Here is an 18,971-nt window from a genome sequence, read left to right on the forward strand (position 1 = left end):
TCGTGGAGCCATTTGAACTACTTAAATCAGGGGTCTGCAACCTTTAAGACAAAAAGAGCCACTTGGACCGAAGGGAAAAAAACATGGGAGCTGCAAAACCATTGCGACATTTAAAACAGTGGGGAGTGTTGGGGCACACAATGCGCCTCCTCCCCTCGCTAGTATCCGCCCCGGAGCCGCGTCAAAGGTGTAAAAGAGCCACGTGCGGCTCCGGAGCCGCGGGTTGCTGACCCCTGACTTAAATGAACCGGCTGGCTCCTTTGACTTTGGAGTTAAGTGACTCTGGAGTTGCTTAAACTATATTTTTGCCTTGTTAAAACCAGATAAGTTTTGAAAAGATAAAAAAAGATATACGTTTAGGGATGACACATGTGATGAAACCTTGGCTGCCAGTAATTTGAATTCAGAAGGGAATGGGTCACTTAAACTGGAGTGGTCCTTTTGCCAACCTGAGTACTGCTGAATAAAGGGCTTGAAGGTTTTATATCCAATCTCCATGTACTCTCCTCTATAAAGACAGAACATCTCATTGCTCCTATCTTGGCATCGTAGAACAGCCTCCCCCAACTTTGTGCCTTCAAGATGTTGGGACTCCAATTCCCATCAGCCCCAGCCAGCGTGGGCAGTGGTTGAGGATGATGGGTGTTATAGTCCAACAATTTCTTGAGTCCAAACGTCCCCCAGCCCTGGTTTATGAGGCTTAGAATCATAGAATCATAGAGTTGGAAGAGACCACAAGGGCCATTGAGTCCAACCCCCTGCCAAGCAGGAAACACCATCAGAGCACTCCTGACATAAGGTTGTCAAGCCTCTGCTTAAAGACCTCCAAAGAATGAGACTCCACCACACTCCTTGGCAGCAAATTCCACTGTCAAACAGCTCTTACTGTCAGGAAGTTCTTCCTAATGTTTAGGTGCTTCTGTCAGTAGAAACCTTTACTGTAAGGGTTTCTCTTGCTGTCATTTAGTTTTGAGATGATGACTAGCTTCTAATCCAAACGCAGAGTTTCCCATCTCTGAAATATCTCCCTTTTCCTCTCCGCTGCTTCGAGAAGGCAGAGGAGGGGCTGAACTGCTAGCCTTTGGCCTTGACACAGAATCATTATGTAATAAGGCCTCATTTGCTTTCAGCTTAACTGTTATATTTGTTTCGAGGGAGCCAGAGTGGTGTGTGTTGGCAAGGGAAGTTGAAAGTGAGCAGTGGGGTATGGTGCAGAATAAACATGATAACGTCAGCGGTGGCATTAAGGCACTTAATCCAGACTTTGGGATGGGAGGCCAAAACGAGGGCTGTGACATGCCTGAGGATAAAAGCAAGCTCCTTTGCCACAACGCTTCTTTTTCTCCCTTTAACTCCCTCCTCTTCCTTCCAGATATCAACGACTGCAGCAAAAACCCCTGCCACAACGGAGGAACTTGCCGAGACTTGGTGAACGATTTCTTCTGCGAGTGCAAAAATGGCTGGAAAGGGAAAACCTGCCACTCGCGTGAGTGTTTTTTTGGGAGATACCCTAGATCGGTACCACCACTAAAGTTCGGTGGTGCCTAGTTTGGTCTATGAATGGGGCCGGCTTATTATAATAGCCTCATTGGCCGATCGTTGCCGTGCACCGTAAACTGGCTCACGGTGAAAAGGCAGCCTCTCCACTCGCTCCCGTCTCTCACTCCTCCCCAATGGGAACAACAAACCACAACGCTTGGCTTACCTTGATGTCGGAACCTGAGATTGTGGTTTTGTTTTTCCCCCTTCCCCATAAACAAATTGCGATCAGCAAGCCAAGATTTGTACTTGGCTCGGCGATCGTGCTTCGTTGGGGAGAAGCAAACCACAAACTTGGGTTTGGGACATCGCGAGGAGCCAAGCTTTGTGGTTTGTTTCCTTGCACCGGGCAGGGGAGCGAAGCCGGAGTCATTGTTTACAGCAAGCCGTGGTTCGTGGCTGGCTGCGTTGTGCAACGAAGTGTCATTTTTCCCGTCCCCCAAAGTACATTGAGTTTGGTTATTTTTAAAAAAATGATCAGATCAGGAGCTCGAAACTAGATGCGTTATAGGCACACATGCCAAAGTTCTTCCTTAAGATTAATCTCTTTATTTCCCGGGTGCCAAACATGGACAGATGAACTGGGGGAATGTCAAAGCTCAAGGTCTTTGAACCTCCTGTCGATCAAATGACCATTCCCAAGAACCAGTTCTCGAATGCACGTACATGTAGTGCGGTTGGCGTTCACGTTCTAAGACCATGAGCTGGAAAGAGTAAAAGAGTATTGGGAAATGGTACATAATAAATTGGGGGGGGGGGGAATGTTCAAAAGTACTTTCCCCAAAAATCCAGAGTCCTTTCTGTTGGGGATAATTCAGACTGAAATTCCCAGGGGTCAAAAAAGGCTATTTATGTATGCAACAACTGTGGCCTGTGTTTTGTTAGCCCAAAAATGGAAAACGAGCAAGGTCTCAACCAATGAAGAATGGCAACTTAAGTTGACAGAATATGCACAACTTTCAGACTTAACATATAGAATAAGAGAGCAAGAACATACGTTTAGAGAAGATTGGAAAACGTTTATTGAATATAGGGAAAATAATTGTGTACAGCTGAAAAACGCTGGTAGCATGAAGATAACTTCAACAGTGTAAATAAGTTTTGATGGATGTAATAATGGAATACTGAAAGGTAAAGTTTCTGTAAAATATGCAGGGATTTATGATATGTAAAATGAACCATGGAGAGAGAAGAGGGGAAGTCACTGATATCTTAAGGATGTGAAAATGAGTACTTTAAATGGTAAAACAGAAAATTTAATAAAAGTTATATATATAAGACCATGAGCTGGAAGGTGGGGTGCAATAACTCTCAGGGAAATGGGTGAGCTGTTTCTGCAATGATTTCCTGGAGAGCCTGTCTGCCCTGAGCCCGTTCCACATACGGCTTGAGGGGGAGCATGTTCGCTTCTAACTAACCCTGCTTTTCCATTTGAACGCCTGCAGGCGACAGTCAGTGTGACGAAGCCACATGCAACAATGGAGGGACCTGCTATGATGAGGGAGATGCCTTCAAGTGCATGTGCCCCGCAGGATGGGAAGGCGCCACCTGCAACATCGGTTAGTAAATGGTCGTGGACTCTGCTCATCATAATATATTTTGATGGGTAGTGGGACCTGCAGTCCTCTGGATGTGACTGGACTCCTGTTCTCTGTCCTGGCTGACCAGTGGCCATACTAGCTGGGGGCTGGCGGGTGTCGGGAGCTCAGCAGCATTATTTCTTTGTAACATTTGTACACGGCCTCGGCCCAGTATACCTGAAGGAGCGTCTCCACCCCCATTGTTCAGCCCGGACACTGAGATCCAGCTCTGAGGGCTTTCTGGCGGTTCCCTCACTGCGAGAAGTAAGGTTACAGGGAACCAGGCAGAGGGCCTTCTCGGTAGTGGTGCCCTCCCTGTGGAACGTCTTCCTATCAGATGTCAAGGAAATAAACAACTATCTGACTTTTAGAAGACATCTGAAGGGAGCCATGTTTAGGGAAGTTTTTAATGTCTGATGTTTTACTGTATTTTTGATGTTTTGTTGGAAGCTGCTCAGAGTGGGTGGGGAAACCCAGCTAGATGGGCCGGATATAAATAATAAATTATTATTATTTGTTTAATTTATTATGCCCCCCCCTCCTCTGTACATCTCAGGGCAGTTCACATTCAGAAGGCCAGAGGTTCGGCACCCCTGATTTAAAGCCCTGTGCCGTTTTTGAGAACTTTGCAAGAAACTCTGTTTTGCCTCTTCTTTTTCCAGCAAGGAACAGCAGCTGCCTCCCGAACCCTTGTCATAATGGCGGGACTTGTGTTGTCAGTGGAGATTCCTTCACGTGTGTGTGCAAAGAGGGCTGGGAAGGACCGACTTGCACTCAGAGTAAGCGCTTTCTCTCTTTATTCCCTGCTCTAATATACCCAAACTCTTTCTGAAGTGGCGGTGGCTGACAATGAGAAAATTGGCTCATCTCCTTGCCCTGGGGGGATTTGAGATTAAAACCAGAAGGGGAAAGCCGTTTGATGTGGGGCGTTCGCATCACCTGAATCATTGGGCTTTAATGACATTGTGGGACTGGAGCTTTGACCTGGGCCTGAGAAAGTTGCAAATGAGATAAGTGGAGACAGATGTTTTCGTGTTCACACTGCCGCTTCCTTTTAACCCACCCACCACCCTGGAAAAAAACATTAACCGCCATTCTGGTTCGTTCTCATCTGTTCCTGGTTGCAGCAGCCTGGCCACTTTTGAATCTGTTGATGTTTCTTCCAGACAATACTTTGCAAAGAATCCTATGTGCATTTGTTTAGTGTGTGTGTTTTAGCAATTTAGTTCAAACCTGTTTTGGAAGGGCACACCTGTAGACAGTGCTTTTTTCGGGGGGGGGGGCGCAGGGGGACGCATACCCCTAAACATTTTGCAATTCTCTGTTTGGCCTCATTGAGGGGCAGTATTTCAATACGAGTAGGAAAATGAGAGTTCCTGTAAACTTATTTTTTCTTAAGAAAAAAAGCACTGCCTGTAGAACTCCAGAGTGCTAATTGTGCATCTTTGTCTCTTATCTCTTTACAGATACCAATGATTGCAGTCCACATCCTTGGTAAGCAGATGGGCCTAGGAATGAATTGCACTTTTATTTGTATATGTCCACCCTGATCATCTTTCCTTAGAAAGACCCCTTTTGATTTTGCCTTGAGGGACCTCTGGGTGGAAACCGGGGTGGAGGTGTTAACAAACAATAAAACAAAAATTGGTCTTAACACTAAAGACCCAACCCTCCCGTCTATTCCATATTTCAATTTCGTATTACTTTTTGCCAATACACACTTTTATCATAATTAAACTTTTTCTTAATATATCTTAATTCTTATATCTGTCTTACAAATATTACTGAAGTTCCTCGAATGCTGCAACAGAGTTTAAACTACTATATTTATATTTTGAATATTCTTTGAAAACCTCCCATTTTGAAACAAATTCCTGGTTTGATTTATTCTTTATTTTTTTTCTGATAAACCGTCTGATTCGGCATATTCTGTCAGCTTTTGGATCCAGTCTTATATAGAGGGAATTTCATTACTTTTCCATTTAGCAGCGATAAGAACTCTTTAAAAGCTGCTTTTAAATGATCTAAAGGATGGAAGTTGAAGGCTGCCCATAGAAGTAAATGGGGAAATCCATGATTTTAATGGAGCTGGGATTTGGCCTCAGTGTGTCTACTCCCACCCCCAGCACCCCAGAAACATCCCCAGTGCACACTGATCATTTTCATTGGACACAGAATAGGGGACCTCTTGGACAGGGGAACCAGGTGGGAGGAAAGGCCTGGAGTGGCCAGAAGCTTAAACACAGAAGCAGTCCGTGCTGCAACATTTTGTCGCAGGTCCCATTTGTGCAACAGTATTCTCTCCTACTTTAAAATCAAAACGGGCCAGTGTTGCTTAAGTTACAAACTGCTTTTTGCTAAAGGGCTTAAAGAACATGCATTTGTGAAAGTGGGAAAGCGTCAACTAAGCAAAGTTCTTTCTCGTTCTCCCCAAACAGCTATAATAGTGGGACATGTGTGGATGGAGACAACTGGTACCGTTGCGAATGCGCTCCAGGCTTTGCGGGTCCCGACTGCAGGATAAGTATGTGTTTGCAATCCTTCAGCTCTTAACTTTGGCCTAAAGTTACATTAGAACAGGAGGTGTAATATATGTTGATTGTTTTTGCTAAATTGCGGTTTGCACATATGGCCCTTTCTGTGTCGCTTGGCAAGAGACTCCAGTGGCAGTTCCTTTAATCAAATATAATGTCCCTGAGAGATCTGTGCCCCTGTTTGCAGGAGAAAATGAGTCATGCTAAAAGTCTCCTGAAAAACCGTAGAGTAAGTTGGTTCTAACTTGCCCAGAGTCCTGCGGGTTCTGGTGACCGCTAGCAATCTGTGAATTGGAAACTTCAAGTGTCAAGAAGAGCATGGGTAGGCAAACTAAGGCCCGGGGGCTGGATCCGGCCCAATCACCTTCTAAGTCCGGCCCATGAACAGTCTGGGAATCAGTGTGTTTTTACATGAGTAAAATGTGCCCTTTTATTTAAAATGCATCTCTGGGTTATTTGTGGGGCATAGAAATTCATTCATTTTTAATTCCCCGCCCCCCCCCAAAAAAAAAATATAGTCCAGCTCCGCACAAGGTCTGAGGGACAGTGAAAAAGTTTGCTGACCCCTGTTGATGCATTTTACGGGGCTTCAACCCCCCCACCCTTAGACTGTGCCCTTTCAGAGCTCCTGTGATGAGGAATTCTGACCAATAAAAATGTTTCCTAAATTAGTAGCAGAGGGGTTTTTTTTGCCTGCAGAACTAGAAGTTGTTTACGTGTTAAAAGCAAGAGGCCATCTCAGGATTTAAAGAGAAGTGCAAAAGTCCCACAAGAAAACAAGAAATAGTTTATGCCAATAATGCAAATGGGACATGGAGGCCACGTTGGAAGGGCATTTTTGTTGAGTGGAGAAAATGCCTGGCAGGTCCCAGGTCCTGGAATCAACCCCTTTAGCTTCTCTAGCAGTGTTAGAAACTCAGATATATATAAGCTAGGCTCCAAATAGCTCCTTAAGCCAAGGTTGCACTCCAAAGTGAAATGTCTGGTTGCCATTTTGGGGGAAAGGTGGCTCTGTCTAAAGTCTTATTTTTCAAATGATGGACTGGCTGTGATTGATTGATCAGTTACACATCTGGCTAGTTCAGATGACAACCTTCAGTGGTTCTCAACCTGTGGGTCCCCAGATGTTGTTGGACTACAACTCCCATCATCCCTGACCACTGGTCATGCTGGCTAGGCATGATGGGAGTTGTAGTCCAACAACATCTGGGGACCCACAGGTTGAGAAACACTGAGCTAGATTAAGAACTTTGAGAACTTCTTTAAGTTCTCACCTGATCCAGGGACAGTCTACATATATATTGGCCTATTCCGGCCTCTTTTTCTGAATGGTGACCATTTATAACATAGGAATATTCTTCACAACCTATGAGCAGGTCAGTGGGAAGGGGGTAAGCGAAGATAAGCAACAACAAGCGACTAACGTTGTTCGCTGCTCCTGCTCTGGCTGCACAGAAAAAGCCTTTTGGTTCCTGAAATTCATTCCGATTGCGCAGATAAAATATAACTGGTAGAATTCTACAGGATGCGTTGCTAGTGTGTGGGAAAAGTCAACATCTGAGGATTCCCTGGCATGCACCTCCAGATGGTGGAAATGTCAGGTGCCATCCTGGTGCCTGGGCATCTTGGTTGCAAATGTGCAAAATGCGCACTTGACTCTAGCCAAGACAGAAGATGTTTGGCAAGAAACCCCAGAGAGCTAGCCCTGGTACTGTAAAAGGCAGCTTTGTAGGTTAGCATATGAGCTTTACTGAAAACTATTAAGTAACTACTTGTGTCCTGATTTTCCTTTAAAATCTTCTTTAAAATTTTGAGCAAGGCTCGCAGCTTTACAACTCTTCATTCGGGTGGGTGGGGGGATTGATCCATGCAGCCCATATTAATTAATTACACCGTCCTACTAATCTTCTTTCCCCCCTCTGCCTTACCAGATATCAACGAATGCCAGTCCTCGCCCTGTGCTTTTGGAGCAACATGTGTCGATGAAATCAACGGGTACCGTTGTATCTGCCCAGCCGGCCGCATTGGCCCCAGATGCCAAGAAGGTATTGGATATATATATAGTAGTCCGTTGCTTGTAAAGTAAAACAAAGCCTCCTTTCCTTCCCAGTAGTTAATACGGATGAGCAAAGAATTCCAGAATGTCTATCTGTGTGTTCGCGATTGAACAGGGAGGAGAAGGAATGGGAAGAGGGAGGAGGGAAGCATTGCTAAAGTACTGGAGCGAAAGCTGGGGTGGGGACCCTGTGGCCCTCCAGATGTTTGGTGGACCACAACTCCCTTCGTCCCTGACCATCACCCATCCTGAACGTTGGTGCTGATGGGATTTTGGAGTCCCAATATTATTTGGAGGACCACCCCTAAAACAGAGAATTCAGTGTTATGTTGGAGGGGATGCCAGGAAACCGGGACTTACGTTCACATGTGGTGGGGGTGTAAATATATTTTAAAAAAAATTCTGGCAAAGGGTGTTTAAGGAGATAACAGAAATCACCGGGTTCAAGCTGACCAAAAGTCCAGCGATAGCATTGTTATTAATTTATTCCTTCCAGTAGCACCTTAAAGACCAACTAAGTTAGTTCTTGGTATGAGCTTTCGTGTGCATGCACACTTCTTCAGATACACTGAAACAGAAGTTGCCAGATCCTTCTATATAGTGAGAAGGTGGGGAGGGGTATTACTCAGAAGGGTGGTGGGAATGGGTGATTGGCAGATAGCTGAGATGAGCCTATAGCTGAGATGAGATAGATGAGATGATTGGCAGATACCTGAGATGGCAACTTCTGTTTCAGTGTATCTGAAGAAGTGTGCATGCACACGAAAGCTCATACCAAGAACTAACTTAGTTGGTCTTTAAGGTGCTACTGGAAGGAACTTTTTTATTTTGACTATGGCAGACCAACACGGCTACCTATCTGTAACTGAACTTATTAATTTATGATGGGGTGGAAGGTACACTGGCTTTCACTACACACACAAGGACTTGCTCGCAAATTTATTGGCAGCTGTGCAAGTTATAGCTAGGAAGTAGAAGGGGAAGCAGAATGTAAAATGGAAGAGTGGTATAAAGAGGTGTGGGATATAGCTATTAATGGTAAATTAACGTGCCATTAAGATGGGGAATATGCAGGAGAAATGATTTTGAGGAGATATGTTTGCAGAATTTGTACTGTTAAAACGGAAAGGGGTCAAACCATCGCAAGAGGTTGGATAGTTACGATGGAATGGTCTTGGTGGCGGGGTACACAGTTTGATTCTTTATTTATGATTATTACGTTGTCCAAATAAAATAATGATGATGATGATGACAATAATAGAAATACCCAAAAAAGCAGCTTGTTGAAAAAAATTCTACATATGTACACATCTGTTAAAAAATCAAAACCAATACTTGGGTTCCTTTACTTGAAGTATCTCATAATTCATAAAATGTTGAGTCAAAGGCATCTCTGTGAGTCAATCCCTAAACCACTTTCCCTCTCAGTTTCAGGAAGGCCTTGCATCGGCAGTGGGCACATTATTCCAGATGGAACTAAATGGGACGATGAGTGTAATAGCTGTCAGTGTGTGAACGGAAAAGTCACATGCTCTAAGGTACTGTCCTGGGACTCCTGGCTGCCTCAGCCTGCCTCCTTTTCCATGCGTTCCAAGTGTCCAGCTGCTAACTGAATTGTCTTTTCCATTCTAGGTCTGGTGTGGTCCAAAGCCTTGCTTGATAAGCGCCAAAGGTCACAGCGAGTGTCCCACAGGCCATACCTGCCACCCTGTCAAAGAGGACCACTGCTTCGTGGGTCCCTGCGACAACATAGGCGAATGCTGGCCTTCCAATCAGCAGCCTGTGAAAAGCACGTGCAACTCCGATGCTTACTATCAGGACAACTGTGCCAACATCACTTTCACTTTCAATAAAAAGATGATGACTCCAGTAAGTTGGTCTCGAAAAGAGCAGCTACGCAAATGCCTTTGCAAGCAATTCCAAAGCATAAGCTGACTGGGTGGCTGTCTACCAGCTCCTTCTGGTACGCAGGCTGAGACCCTACCTGCCCGCGGACTGTCTCGCCAGAGTGGTGCATGCTCTAGTTATCTCCCGCTTGGACTACTGCAACACACTCTACGTGGGGCTACCTTTGAAGGTGACCCGGAAACTACAACTAATCCAGAATGCGGCAGCTAGTCTGGTGACTGGGAGTGGCCGCCAGGACCATATAACACTGGTCCTAAAAGACCAGTACGTTTCTGAGCACAATTCAAAGTGTTGGTACTGACCTTTAAAGCCCTAAATGGCCTCGGCCAAATATACCTGAATGAGTGTCTCCACCCCTATCATTCAGCCTAGACACTGAGGTCCACCTCCAAGGGCCTTCTGGTGGTTCCCTCCCTGTGAGAAATGAGGTTACAGGGAACCAGGCAGAGGGCCTTCTTGGTAGTGGTGCCCGCCCTGTGGAACACCCTCCCATCGGATGTCAAGGAAATACAACCTATATACAACCTTCTAGGATGTTCCATGGGGAGGACCAGAGGTAGAAAAGTGGGAGTAGCAGCAGATGTGACTCTTAGCTTTGGACACCAGGTTTACATTTGAACCACGGGAAAGTTGGAAGGCCACTCTCACTCTAAACCCAGGCAAGCAAGAGGCACTGCCATAGATCAGTGATATATTTCAGCCGGGCAAAAGCACTTGAGAGTGTGGAACGAGGCCAGTATGGGATATGCAGCCTGGGGAAAGTCTCAAGGCCTTGATGGGCCTCATTCGGCCCTGAGCCCTGAAGTTCCTTCGCCCCTCAGGCTTTGTTATTGTAGTTAACCAGAACTTAATCTAATGGGGCATTTATAAAGCAAGGGATTAAAGTTGGCTTTCCCAAAGCCAAGCCTAACTAGCTATCTGGGGGCCATTTCACATTTGACATGTTATAAAGGCGTGCATTTAGAAAAGTATGGATGCTAAAAACATGTCCCATCCAGGTGGACTCATCAGGGAGTTGAGATCAGTCTGAAGTTCCCTATGGAGTCCACACTTGGACGACGCCATATGCAGAGTCACTGTCAGCAGATCTCAAGGATTTTAAATTGGGGGGCGGGGTCTCTACCTGGAAATGCTAGGAACTGAACCAGGGACCTTCTAAATGGAAAACATGTGTTCTGCCACTGAGCAATGTACCTTCCCTGGGCAATGACCTGTATTCCCAGTGACCCAATTGGCAATTGTGGATATTATGGCTTCTGCTATAATGTAGATCAGGGATGGGGAACTTGGTAGTTGAACAACCTTTGGAAGGACCCAATTCTCATCATCGCTCACCATTGGCCACGTTGCCTGGGACGGATGGGACTTTGAGTTCCCCGCTCTTGACCTAAGAGGCAACGTTCTCTGTGGAGTTGTAGCCAGGCGCAAATGGCAACGAGAGAAGTGCCATTGATTTATGTTCTTGCCATGTGTCCTCTTCTATCAAAAGTACTCATGTTCTGTGTTTGCTCTTTTCCCACAGGGCCTTACAACTGAGCATATCTGTAACGAGCTGAGGAATCTAAGTATCTTGAAGAATGTGTCCGTCGAATACTCCATCTACATCACGTGTGAACCGTCGCACTTGGCACACGATGAAATCCACGTTGCGATTGTAAGTCTGATGCTTGGTATGCCTGACTCATCTCTCTAAACGTTAAGACTCATTGCTCTCAGTAGGAAAGAGTGGGTTCTCTGTTTAACTACGATCTAATTGGATATCGTCCATAGACATAAATACACGTGAAATAAACAATAAAACGGCAAATGCAACAATTAAGGGGTGATATGATAGCCATGTTCAAATATATAAAAGGATGTCACGTAGAGGAGGGAGAAAGGTTGTTTTCTGCTGCTCCAGAGAAGCGGACACGGAGCAATGGATCCAAACTACAAGAAAGAAGATTCCACCTAAACATTAGGAAGAACTTCCTGACAGTAAGAGCTGTTCGACAGTGGAATTTGCTGCCAAGGAGTGTGGTGGAGTCTCCTACTTTGGAGGTCTTTAAGCAGAGGCTTGACAACCATATGTCAGGAGTGCTCTGATGGTGCTTCCTGCTTGGCAGGGGGTTGGACTCGATGGCCCTTGTGGTCTCTTCCAACTCTATGATTCTATGAATTTAGATTCTGAAAGCAGTGACAAAATACAACCGACACGTACAGACAAAGCTAGTGGCAGTGAGAACGTAAGGTGTTCTGCATTAAAATGAGCAACAGTGAATCTTGGATTCACACATTTGGAAGATTTGGGGAGTGAATTGTTGTTATTAATTAAATTTGTGTACTGCCCTATACTTGCAGGTCTAAGGCGGTTCACAACATAAAATCACAGTATAAAAACACACACACAAATCCAAGGACAACTCAATAATCTGCCCCCCCCCTTCCCAAAACATTTCAAAAGCATATTGGATGTCAGTCAGCTAAAAGTCTGGATAAAAAGGAATGTTTTTGCCTGGTGCCTAAAGGTGTATAATGAAGGGACCAGGCAAACCTCCCTGGAGAAAGCATTCCACAAATGGGGAGCCATTGCAGAAAAGGCCCTGTTCTCGTGCTGCCATCCTCTGGACCCCCCATGGAGGAAGCGCACAAAGAAGGGCCTCAGAAGATGATGTCAGGGTAGGTTCATATGGAAAGAGACCGCATTGTGGTCCTCAGCCATCAAGATGAATGTGCTATCAGAACCTGAAGAATTTGAGGGGGGTTATTCTAGGAACATAGCACCACCACAATGAAGATCCTGTCTAGTGCTCACTCATCAAATCTTCCAAGCACCAAGAACAAGACAGCCAATGCTGATCTTAATCCCCAAGCAAGCCTATTGGAGGGTTCTAGAGTCTAGCTTCTAGAGTTGGCGTTCTGCACAATTCACTGGATTGACATTGGCACTGGGTAATAACTTGATGCATGTCCTGTACTTACAGAAGCCAGTCTTCCCCATATTTTGATGTTAGACCAGAGTCTCCATGTTTGTTTGGTCCTCTTGTGAGCATTGGGTTAGAGATTCTTCTTCACATTGTCTCTAATACACAATCTTATTCTTTCTCGTAGTCTGCCGAAGATATCCAGGAGGAAGAGAACCCGATAAAAGAAATAACAGACAAAATTATTGATCTGGTGAGCAAGCGTGATGGGAATAGCACGCTTATTGCAGCGGTTGCAGAAGTCCGGGTACAGAGGCGACCAATTAAAAGCAAAACAGGTAAATTCTTTAAAAAATGTGTTGGTTGAGGACTGGCAGTAGGAATGGAAATTGCAAGTGTATAGGAAGCCATTTCACTCATAGCCTGTTTCCAGACTTCCCGGCAGGGCTTATTCTTATGCAAGTTTGCTTTTCGGCACAAATTCTAACATATCTCAAGTTTGCCGTAAAATAACTTTTATTCATTGCTAGACACAACCTCCAAATACTGGATAGTGCTCATTTGAGCTTTAATGAATGGCTTGAACTGACGTTTGATGCTTTATTGTGTTTTTTAAAGCAAGAACAATAAACATTAAAAAGCTTTCCTATACAGGGCTGCCTTCAGATGTCTTCTAAAGGTTATATAGTTACTCATCTTGACATCTGATGGGAGGGCATTCCACAGGGCAGGTGCCACTGCTGAGAAGGCCCCCTGCCTGGTTCCCAGTAGCTTCACTTCTCGCAGGCAGGAAACCGCCAGAAGGTCCTCAGTGCTGGATCTCAGCGTCCAGGCTGAATGATGGGGGTGGAGATTCTCCTTCAGGTATATGGGGCACAGGCCATTTAGGGCTTTAAAGCTCAGCACCAACACTTTGATTTGTGCTCAGAAACTTACTGGGAGCCAATGTAGGTCTTCCAGAACCAGTGCTATATGGTTCTGTTGAGAGCCGCCCAGAGTAGCTGGAGCTACCCAGTAAGATGGGCAGCATGTAAATATTATTAGGTAAAATATTACTATTATTGTACGGATGCGGGTGGCGCTGTGGTCTAAAGCACCCAAGCCTCTTGGGCTTGCCAATCAGAAGGTCAGCGGTTCGAATCCCCACGACGGGAGTGAGCTCCCATTTCTTTGTCCCAGCTCCTGCCAATCTAGCAGTTCGAAAGCACACCAGTGCAAGTAGATAAATAGGTACCGCTGCGGTGGGAAGGTAAACAGTGTTTTGATGCGCTCTGGCTTCCATCACGGTGTTTTGTTGCACCAGAAGCAGTTTAGTTCTGCTGGCCACATGACCTGGAAATCTGTCTGTGGACAAACGCTGGCTCCCTCAGCCTGAAAGCGATATGAGCACCGCAACCCCATAGTCGCCTTTGACTGGACGTAACCACCCAGGGATCCTTTCCTTTTTAAAAAACCCTTTATATTATTATTATCATTATCTGGGACCTTCTGCACACAAAGAAGATGCTCTACCGCTGAGCTGTCTGCGCCGAGTAGTGTTGGTGGGTTTGTTGATGAGAGTCACCCTTGCCAGTGTGGTGTAGTGGTTAAGAGTGGTAGTCTTGTAATCTGGTGAACCAGGTTCGATTCCCTGCTCCTCCACATGCAGCTGCTGGGTGACCTTGGGCCAGTCACACTTCTCTGAAGTGTATCAGCCCCACTCACCTCAGAGTATTTGCTGTGGGGGAGGAAGGGAAAGGAGAATGTTAGCCTCTTTGAGACTCCTTTGAGTAGTGACAAAGCGGGATATCAAATCCAAACTCCTCCTCTTCTTGCCTTCCAGATTTCTTGGTCCCGTTGCTGAGCTCCGTTCTGACCGTGGCTTGGATCTGCTGTCTGGTCACGGCCTTCTACTGGTGCATCCGCAAGCGCCGGAAGCAGAGCGCGCACACGCACACGCCGTCGGACGACAACACCACCAACAACGTCCGGGAGCAGCTGAACCAGATCAAGAACCCCATCGAGAAGCACGGCGCCAATGCCATCCCCATCAAGGACTACGAGAACAAGAACTCCAAGATTGCCAAAATAAGGACACACAACTCCGAGGTGGAGGAAGACGACATGGACAAGCACCAGCAGAAGAGCCGCTTTGCCAAGCAGGCGACCTACACGCTGGTCGACAGAGACGAAAAGCCCCCCAACGGCACGCCCACAAAGCACCCGAACTGGACAAACAAGCAGGACAACCGGGACTTGGAAAGCGCACAGAGCTTGAACCGCATGGAGTACATTGTATAGCAGGCAGCCGGGCGCCGCCTCCTCCTCCTCCATACTTACCAGTTGGAGTCAACTCGGAGCTTGTAGTTCTCAAAGCGGTTGTGTAATATTTTGAGTCTAAGGCTATTATTTGCTTAGAATCCCTGTGTTAATTTAAGTTTTGACAAGCTGGCTTACACTGGCAGTGATAGTTGCTGTGGTTGGCTGGAATACCAAGCGCTGCATTCCACATCTATGCAAAACTAGTCGAAAGTGCCCCCCCCCTGTCAATTCAGCCGCCGCTGATGCATCTCCTGGCAAGGTTTCATCAAGGTATCATGTAGCCTTTTATTATTTAGCCTTCCCTCCCCTAGCAAAGAATTCCTTCCTTCCTTCCTTCCTTCCTTCCTTCCTTCCTTCCTTCCTTCCTTCCTTCCTCTCTCTCTCTCTCTCTCTCTCTCTCTCTCTCTCTGTCACGATTTATACAGTCCCTGTGGGGAGGGAAGGAGATAAATTTTATTTATTTATTGAAATTAGAGTTCTTTTGTATATTGGTTTTATGATGACGTACAACTAGTTCTGTATTTGAAAGTGCCTTTGCAGCTCGGAACCACAGCAACTATCGAGAAAAAAAAGTAAAAAAGTTTATTATTTATTTTTTTTAATTGTATTTTTTTGTGGGGAGGGCAAGTGGGGAGGGATTGGGGGGGGACTTCTTGTCAGCAGTTGCTGGTAAAAAAAATGAAGAATTGAGAGGAAATGTGTCAAAAGTAGAAGTTTGTATAGTTATGTAAATAATTCCTTTTTTTATTAATCACTGTGTATATTTGATTTATTAACTTAATAATCAAGAGCCTTAAATATCATTCCTTTTTTTTATTTATATGTATGTGTTTAGAGTTGAAGGTGTTTTTCCCACCCCCATAGCATTTGTAAGCTTATGGCTTCTTTATCTTTTTAAAAATCTTTTTATTCTACCCCCCACCCCTTTGTTACATGTTTGCCTACATGCCAAAATTTAAGGTGTTCCGAAAATCAGTTTGTTTTTAAAGGATAGAGGAGGCTTTTGGGGCCTTGAAACTGGGTTTCTGTACGATGTTGAGTGCGCGTTTTGTCTTTATTCTTTGAGAACACCTTTGATAGTATCACTTTAAGAATATTTGTTAAGTACCAGCTGAGGCAGTTTAGAATTAGATTAGAATTTTATTTTATTCCCCCCCCCCGGCTGCTTTAGAAGTTGGGGCATGGGGGAGGAGGGAGGGGGAAAGCGAAGGGCAGGCAGATCATCTGCCGCGAAGCAGTTTAAGGGAACACAACTGAGCGATAACCTTCTGTAGATGAACGTGTGACCGGTTGCATGTAATTAAAGAAAAGAAATATCGAATTAGCGTGTGGAGTTGGAAACACCGAAATCTTATTTTGTAAACTCTTGATTTCCCCCACCCCCACCCACCAGCACAGATAGGTGGTGCTGAACCACTTGTAGGTTTTTTTAAAAAAACTTCTTTTCTTTGTAATCTACTGCATGTAGAAAGTATTCCGATAAGCTAGTTGTTGAATACTTGAACAGTAGAGTGTCCAGTTAAGATCACTGTGTAGATTTGCTATAGATTACACTGCCCGCCTTAAGGAGTGAGGAAATCAAAGTGCTATTACAAAAAGTTGGAAGATCAAAAAATCAAAATTACAAAAAGCGACAACAAAAAAGGCTTAAAACTGAGTAATCTCGCTGGGTAAACCACCGGGATCACGAGGATATCTTGTATGGTAATATTAGTGTTACACGGACATGAAAATACATCTCTGATGTGTTTATTCCTGGCAATAAATCTTGAAAAATATTTATTAAATTTTTTTGTATAAAAATAGTGTGAAGATTGAGCTTCATTGAGATGCTTCCAACATGAATGTCTTCCAAATGCTTCTCCCACCCCCAACAATAGCTACACTATAAAGGTAAAGGGACCCCTGACCATTAGGTCCAGTCGTGGCCGACTCTGGGGTTGCAGCGCTCATCTCGCTTTATTGGCCGAGGGAGCCGGTGTACAGCATGACTAAGCCACTTCTGGCGAACCAGAGCAGAGCATGGAAACGCCGTTTACCTTCCCACCGGAGCAGTACCTATTTATCTACTTGCATTTTGATGTGCTTTCAAACTGCTAGGTTGGCTGGAGCAGGGACCAAGCAACGGGAGCTCACCCGTCGAACTGCCAACCTGATCAGCAAGTCCTAGGCTCTGTGGTTTAATCCACAGCACCACCTGCATAGAGTAAGCCATATAAAGCTGTTTGCTTCTAGCTCTTACCATGGGGCAACCCAGTGGTTTCATTGGGGTAAACTCGGTGAACCACATAACGTGGATGTTGGGATTCCCACTGCCTACCCCGGGTCCAGGAGGAGAACTGTCAGGGCTGTTAACTTGGTCTGTTTTTGGATCGTTCTCGCTGAGATCGAGAGGATGACTCCATGAAAGTGTATTAAAGACCAGTTTTTGAAAGCACTGGTGGCTAAAGCCCCTTTCCTAATCTGGTTTTGTGGGCACTCCGAGTCCTGCCCCCAACTATCTTGTGTTGGTGATGGATGCAAGTGGAACGGCCTTATTTATCTCAACGGTCTTTGGCCTGGTTTCTCTTACGCTTCAATGGCTCTGTCTCACCTTTCTTTCATCAAAGTGTTGCTGTTGACCTTTAAAGCCCTAAACGGCCTCGGTCCTGTATACCTGAAGAAGCATCTCCACCCCCATCGTTCAGCCCGGACACTGAGATCCAGCGCTGAGGGCCTTCTGGCGGTTCTCTCATTGCGAGGTTACAGGGAACCAGACAGGGGGCCTTCTTGGTAGTGGCACCCACCCTGTGGAACACCCTCCCTTCAGATGTGAAGGAAATAAGCAGCTATCCTATCTTTAAAAGACATCTGAAGGCAGCCCTGTTTAGGGAAGTTTTTAATATTTAACGCTGTATTGTTTTTAACACTTGATTGGGAGCCGCCGAGAGTGGCTGGGGAAATTCAGCCGGATGGGCGGGGTATAAATAATAAATTATTATTATTATTGTGGAGCTCAAGATGGCGGTCACAATGTGGCCCAGGCACTGAGCAGAGGTGCTTAGTTTCAGTGGCATTGGGGTATCCTATACCGTCTAATCATGCCCTTGGATCGTCTCTCAAGGCTATTCTGTAAGGTTTCTTCAAGAAAGCCTTGAACCCAGAATCCTTTTCGCCAGCAAAGTGCTTATTATCATGGTAGGAAATGAGCAGGAACTTGCCCTTCTGAAATCTGTACCTTTTACTCGGAAGCTCTGGATTAATTGTGTATCTTTGAGCAAAACACACCGCAGGGAAAAAGCCGCTCTTGGTAGCTTCATCCTTCCATGTTTTAGGGCAGGCACACTTGAAATTGGGCATGGTGGGGCACAGCAATTCGACACTGACTTGGAAATGTGAATGGGTGGGGGGTAGAGAGAGCATATATCCCAGTGCCGCAGCTAGTCATTGAGTTCGGCCTTTCTCAACTTTGGGTTCACATATGTTCTTGAACGACAACCCCTTAGCATGATGGGAATTGTAGTCGCGCAACACCTAGGGACCCGAGGTTGAGAAAGGCTGAGTTAGTTGCAGACTCAGTTGAACTTAGTCTAGAACAGTGTTTCCCAATTCAGCTGCTTTTGGACTACAACTCCCATCATCCCTAGCTAGCAAGACCAGTGGTCAGGGGGGAGATGGGAACTGTAGTCCAAAAGCAGCTGAAGACCCCAGTTTGGGAAATGCTGGTCTAGAAAATCCAACCTTCTTGCGTATTCTGGCAAATTATCACCTCTGTGATAAACACTGTTGCTGCAATGGAATATAAGTGCGTATGGAAAATTACTGCACTGATGTGACCAAGCTTGAAGAGTCAGAGTTTCTACTATTCCCCATGTGTACCAACAGCTAGAAGCACCGTCCTTGCAAGCATCAAAGAGATGTGGGGGTGTCGCTCTTGCAAAAATACATTTTGAGATTTTTTTCTCCCCAAACACACCCACCCCTCCAAAAGCACAAGACAGCTTGCTCTGGATTCAGTGGCAGCAAACCAGTTTATAAAGGTAGTGAATTCTCTGCCAAAATGTCTAAACATACAACTCACTGGAGAAGCACGGGCCCCTGTCATTAAAAACCAGTTTTAAGATAGCTGCGGGGAATGTGCGATTCTCTTATCTAAGACCAGCCTTCCCCG

General features: G+C 45.4%; 1 protein-coding gene and 1 long non-coding RNA gene across 2 annotated transcripts in view; one reads left to right on the forward strand and one right to left on the reverse strand.

Moving 5' to 3' along the window:
* The window catches only part of JAG1 (jagged canonical Notch ligand 1), a 66,919-nt gene extending 50,295 nt beyond the window's left edge, over positions 1-16,624 (forward strand). Inside the window, exons 16-26 of the mRNA XM_083495890.1 lie at positions 1,373-1,486; positions 2,985-3,098; positions 3,782-3,898; positions 4,586-4,613; positions 5,558-5,643; positions 7,585-7,698; positions 9,138-9,247; positions 9,342-9,578; positions 11,140-11,271; positions 12,708-12,858; positions 14,343-16,624. Of these exons, the coding sequence (XP_083352016.1) occupies positions 1,373-1,486; positions 2,985-3,098; positions 3,782-3,898; positions 4,586-4,613; positions 5,558-5,643; positions 7,585-7,698; positions 9,138-9,247; positions 9,342-9,578; positions 11,140-11,271; positions 12,708-12,858; positions 14,343-14,800 (1,661 nt within the window). The 3' untranslated portion in view covers positions 14,801-16,624. The remainder of the gene's footprint in view (positions 1-1,372; positions 1,487-2,984; positions 3,099-3,781; positions 3,899-4,585; positions 4,614-5,557; positions 5,644-7,584; positions 7,699-9,137; positions 9,248-9,341; positions 9,579-11,139; positions 11,272-12,707; positions 12,859-14,342) is intronic.
* Positions 1-18,971, reverse strand: part of LOC310703557 — a 453,580-nt gene that overhangs the window by 101,440 nt on the left and 333,169 nt on the right. The window lies entirely within an intron of this gene.

This window comes from Podarcis liolepis (assembly GCF_965112155.1).
Source record: "Podarcis liolepis genome assembly, chromosome: 3".
Lineage (NCBI taxonomy): Eukaryota > Metazoa > Chordata > Lepidosauria > Squamata > Lacertidae > Podarcis > Podarcis liolepis.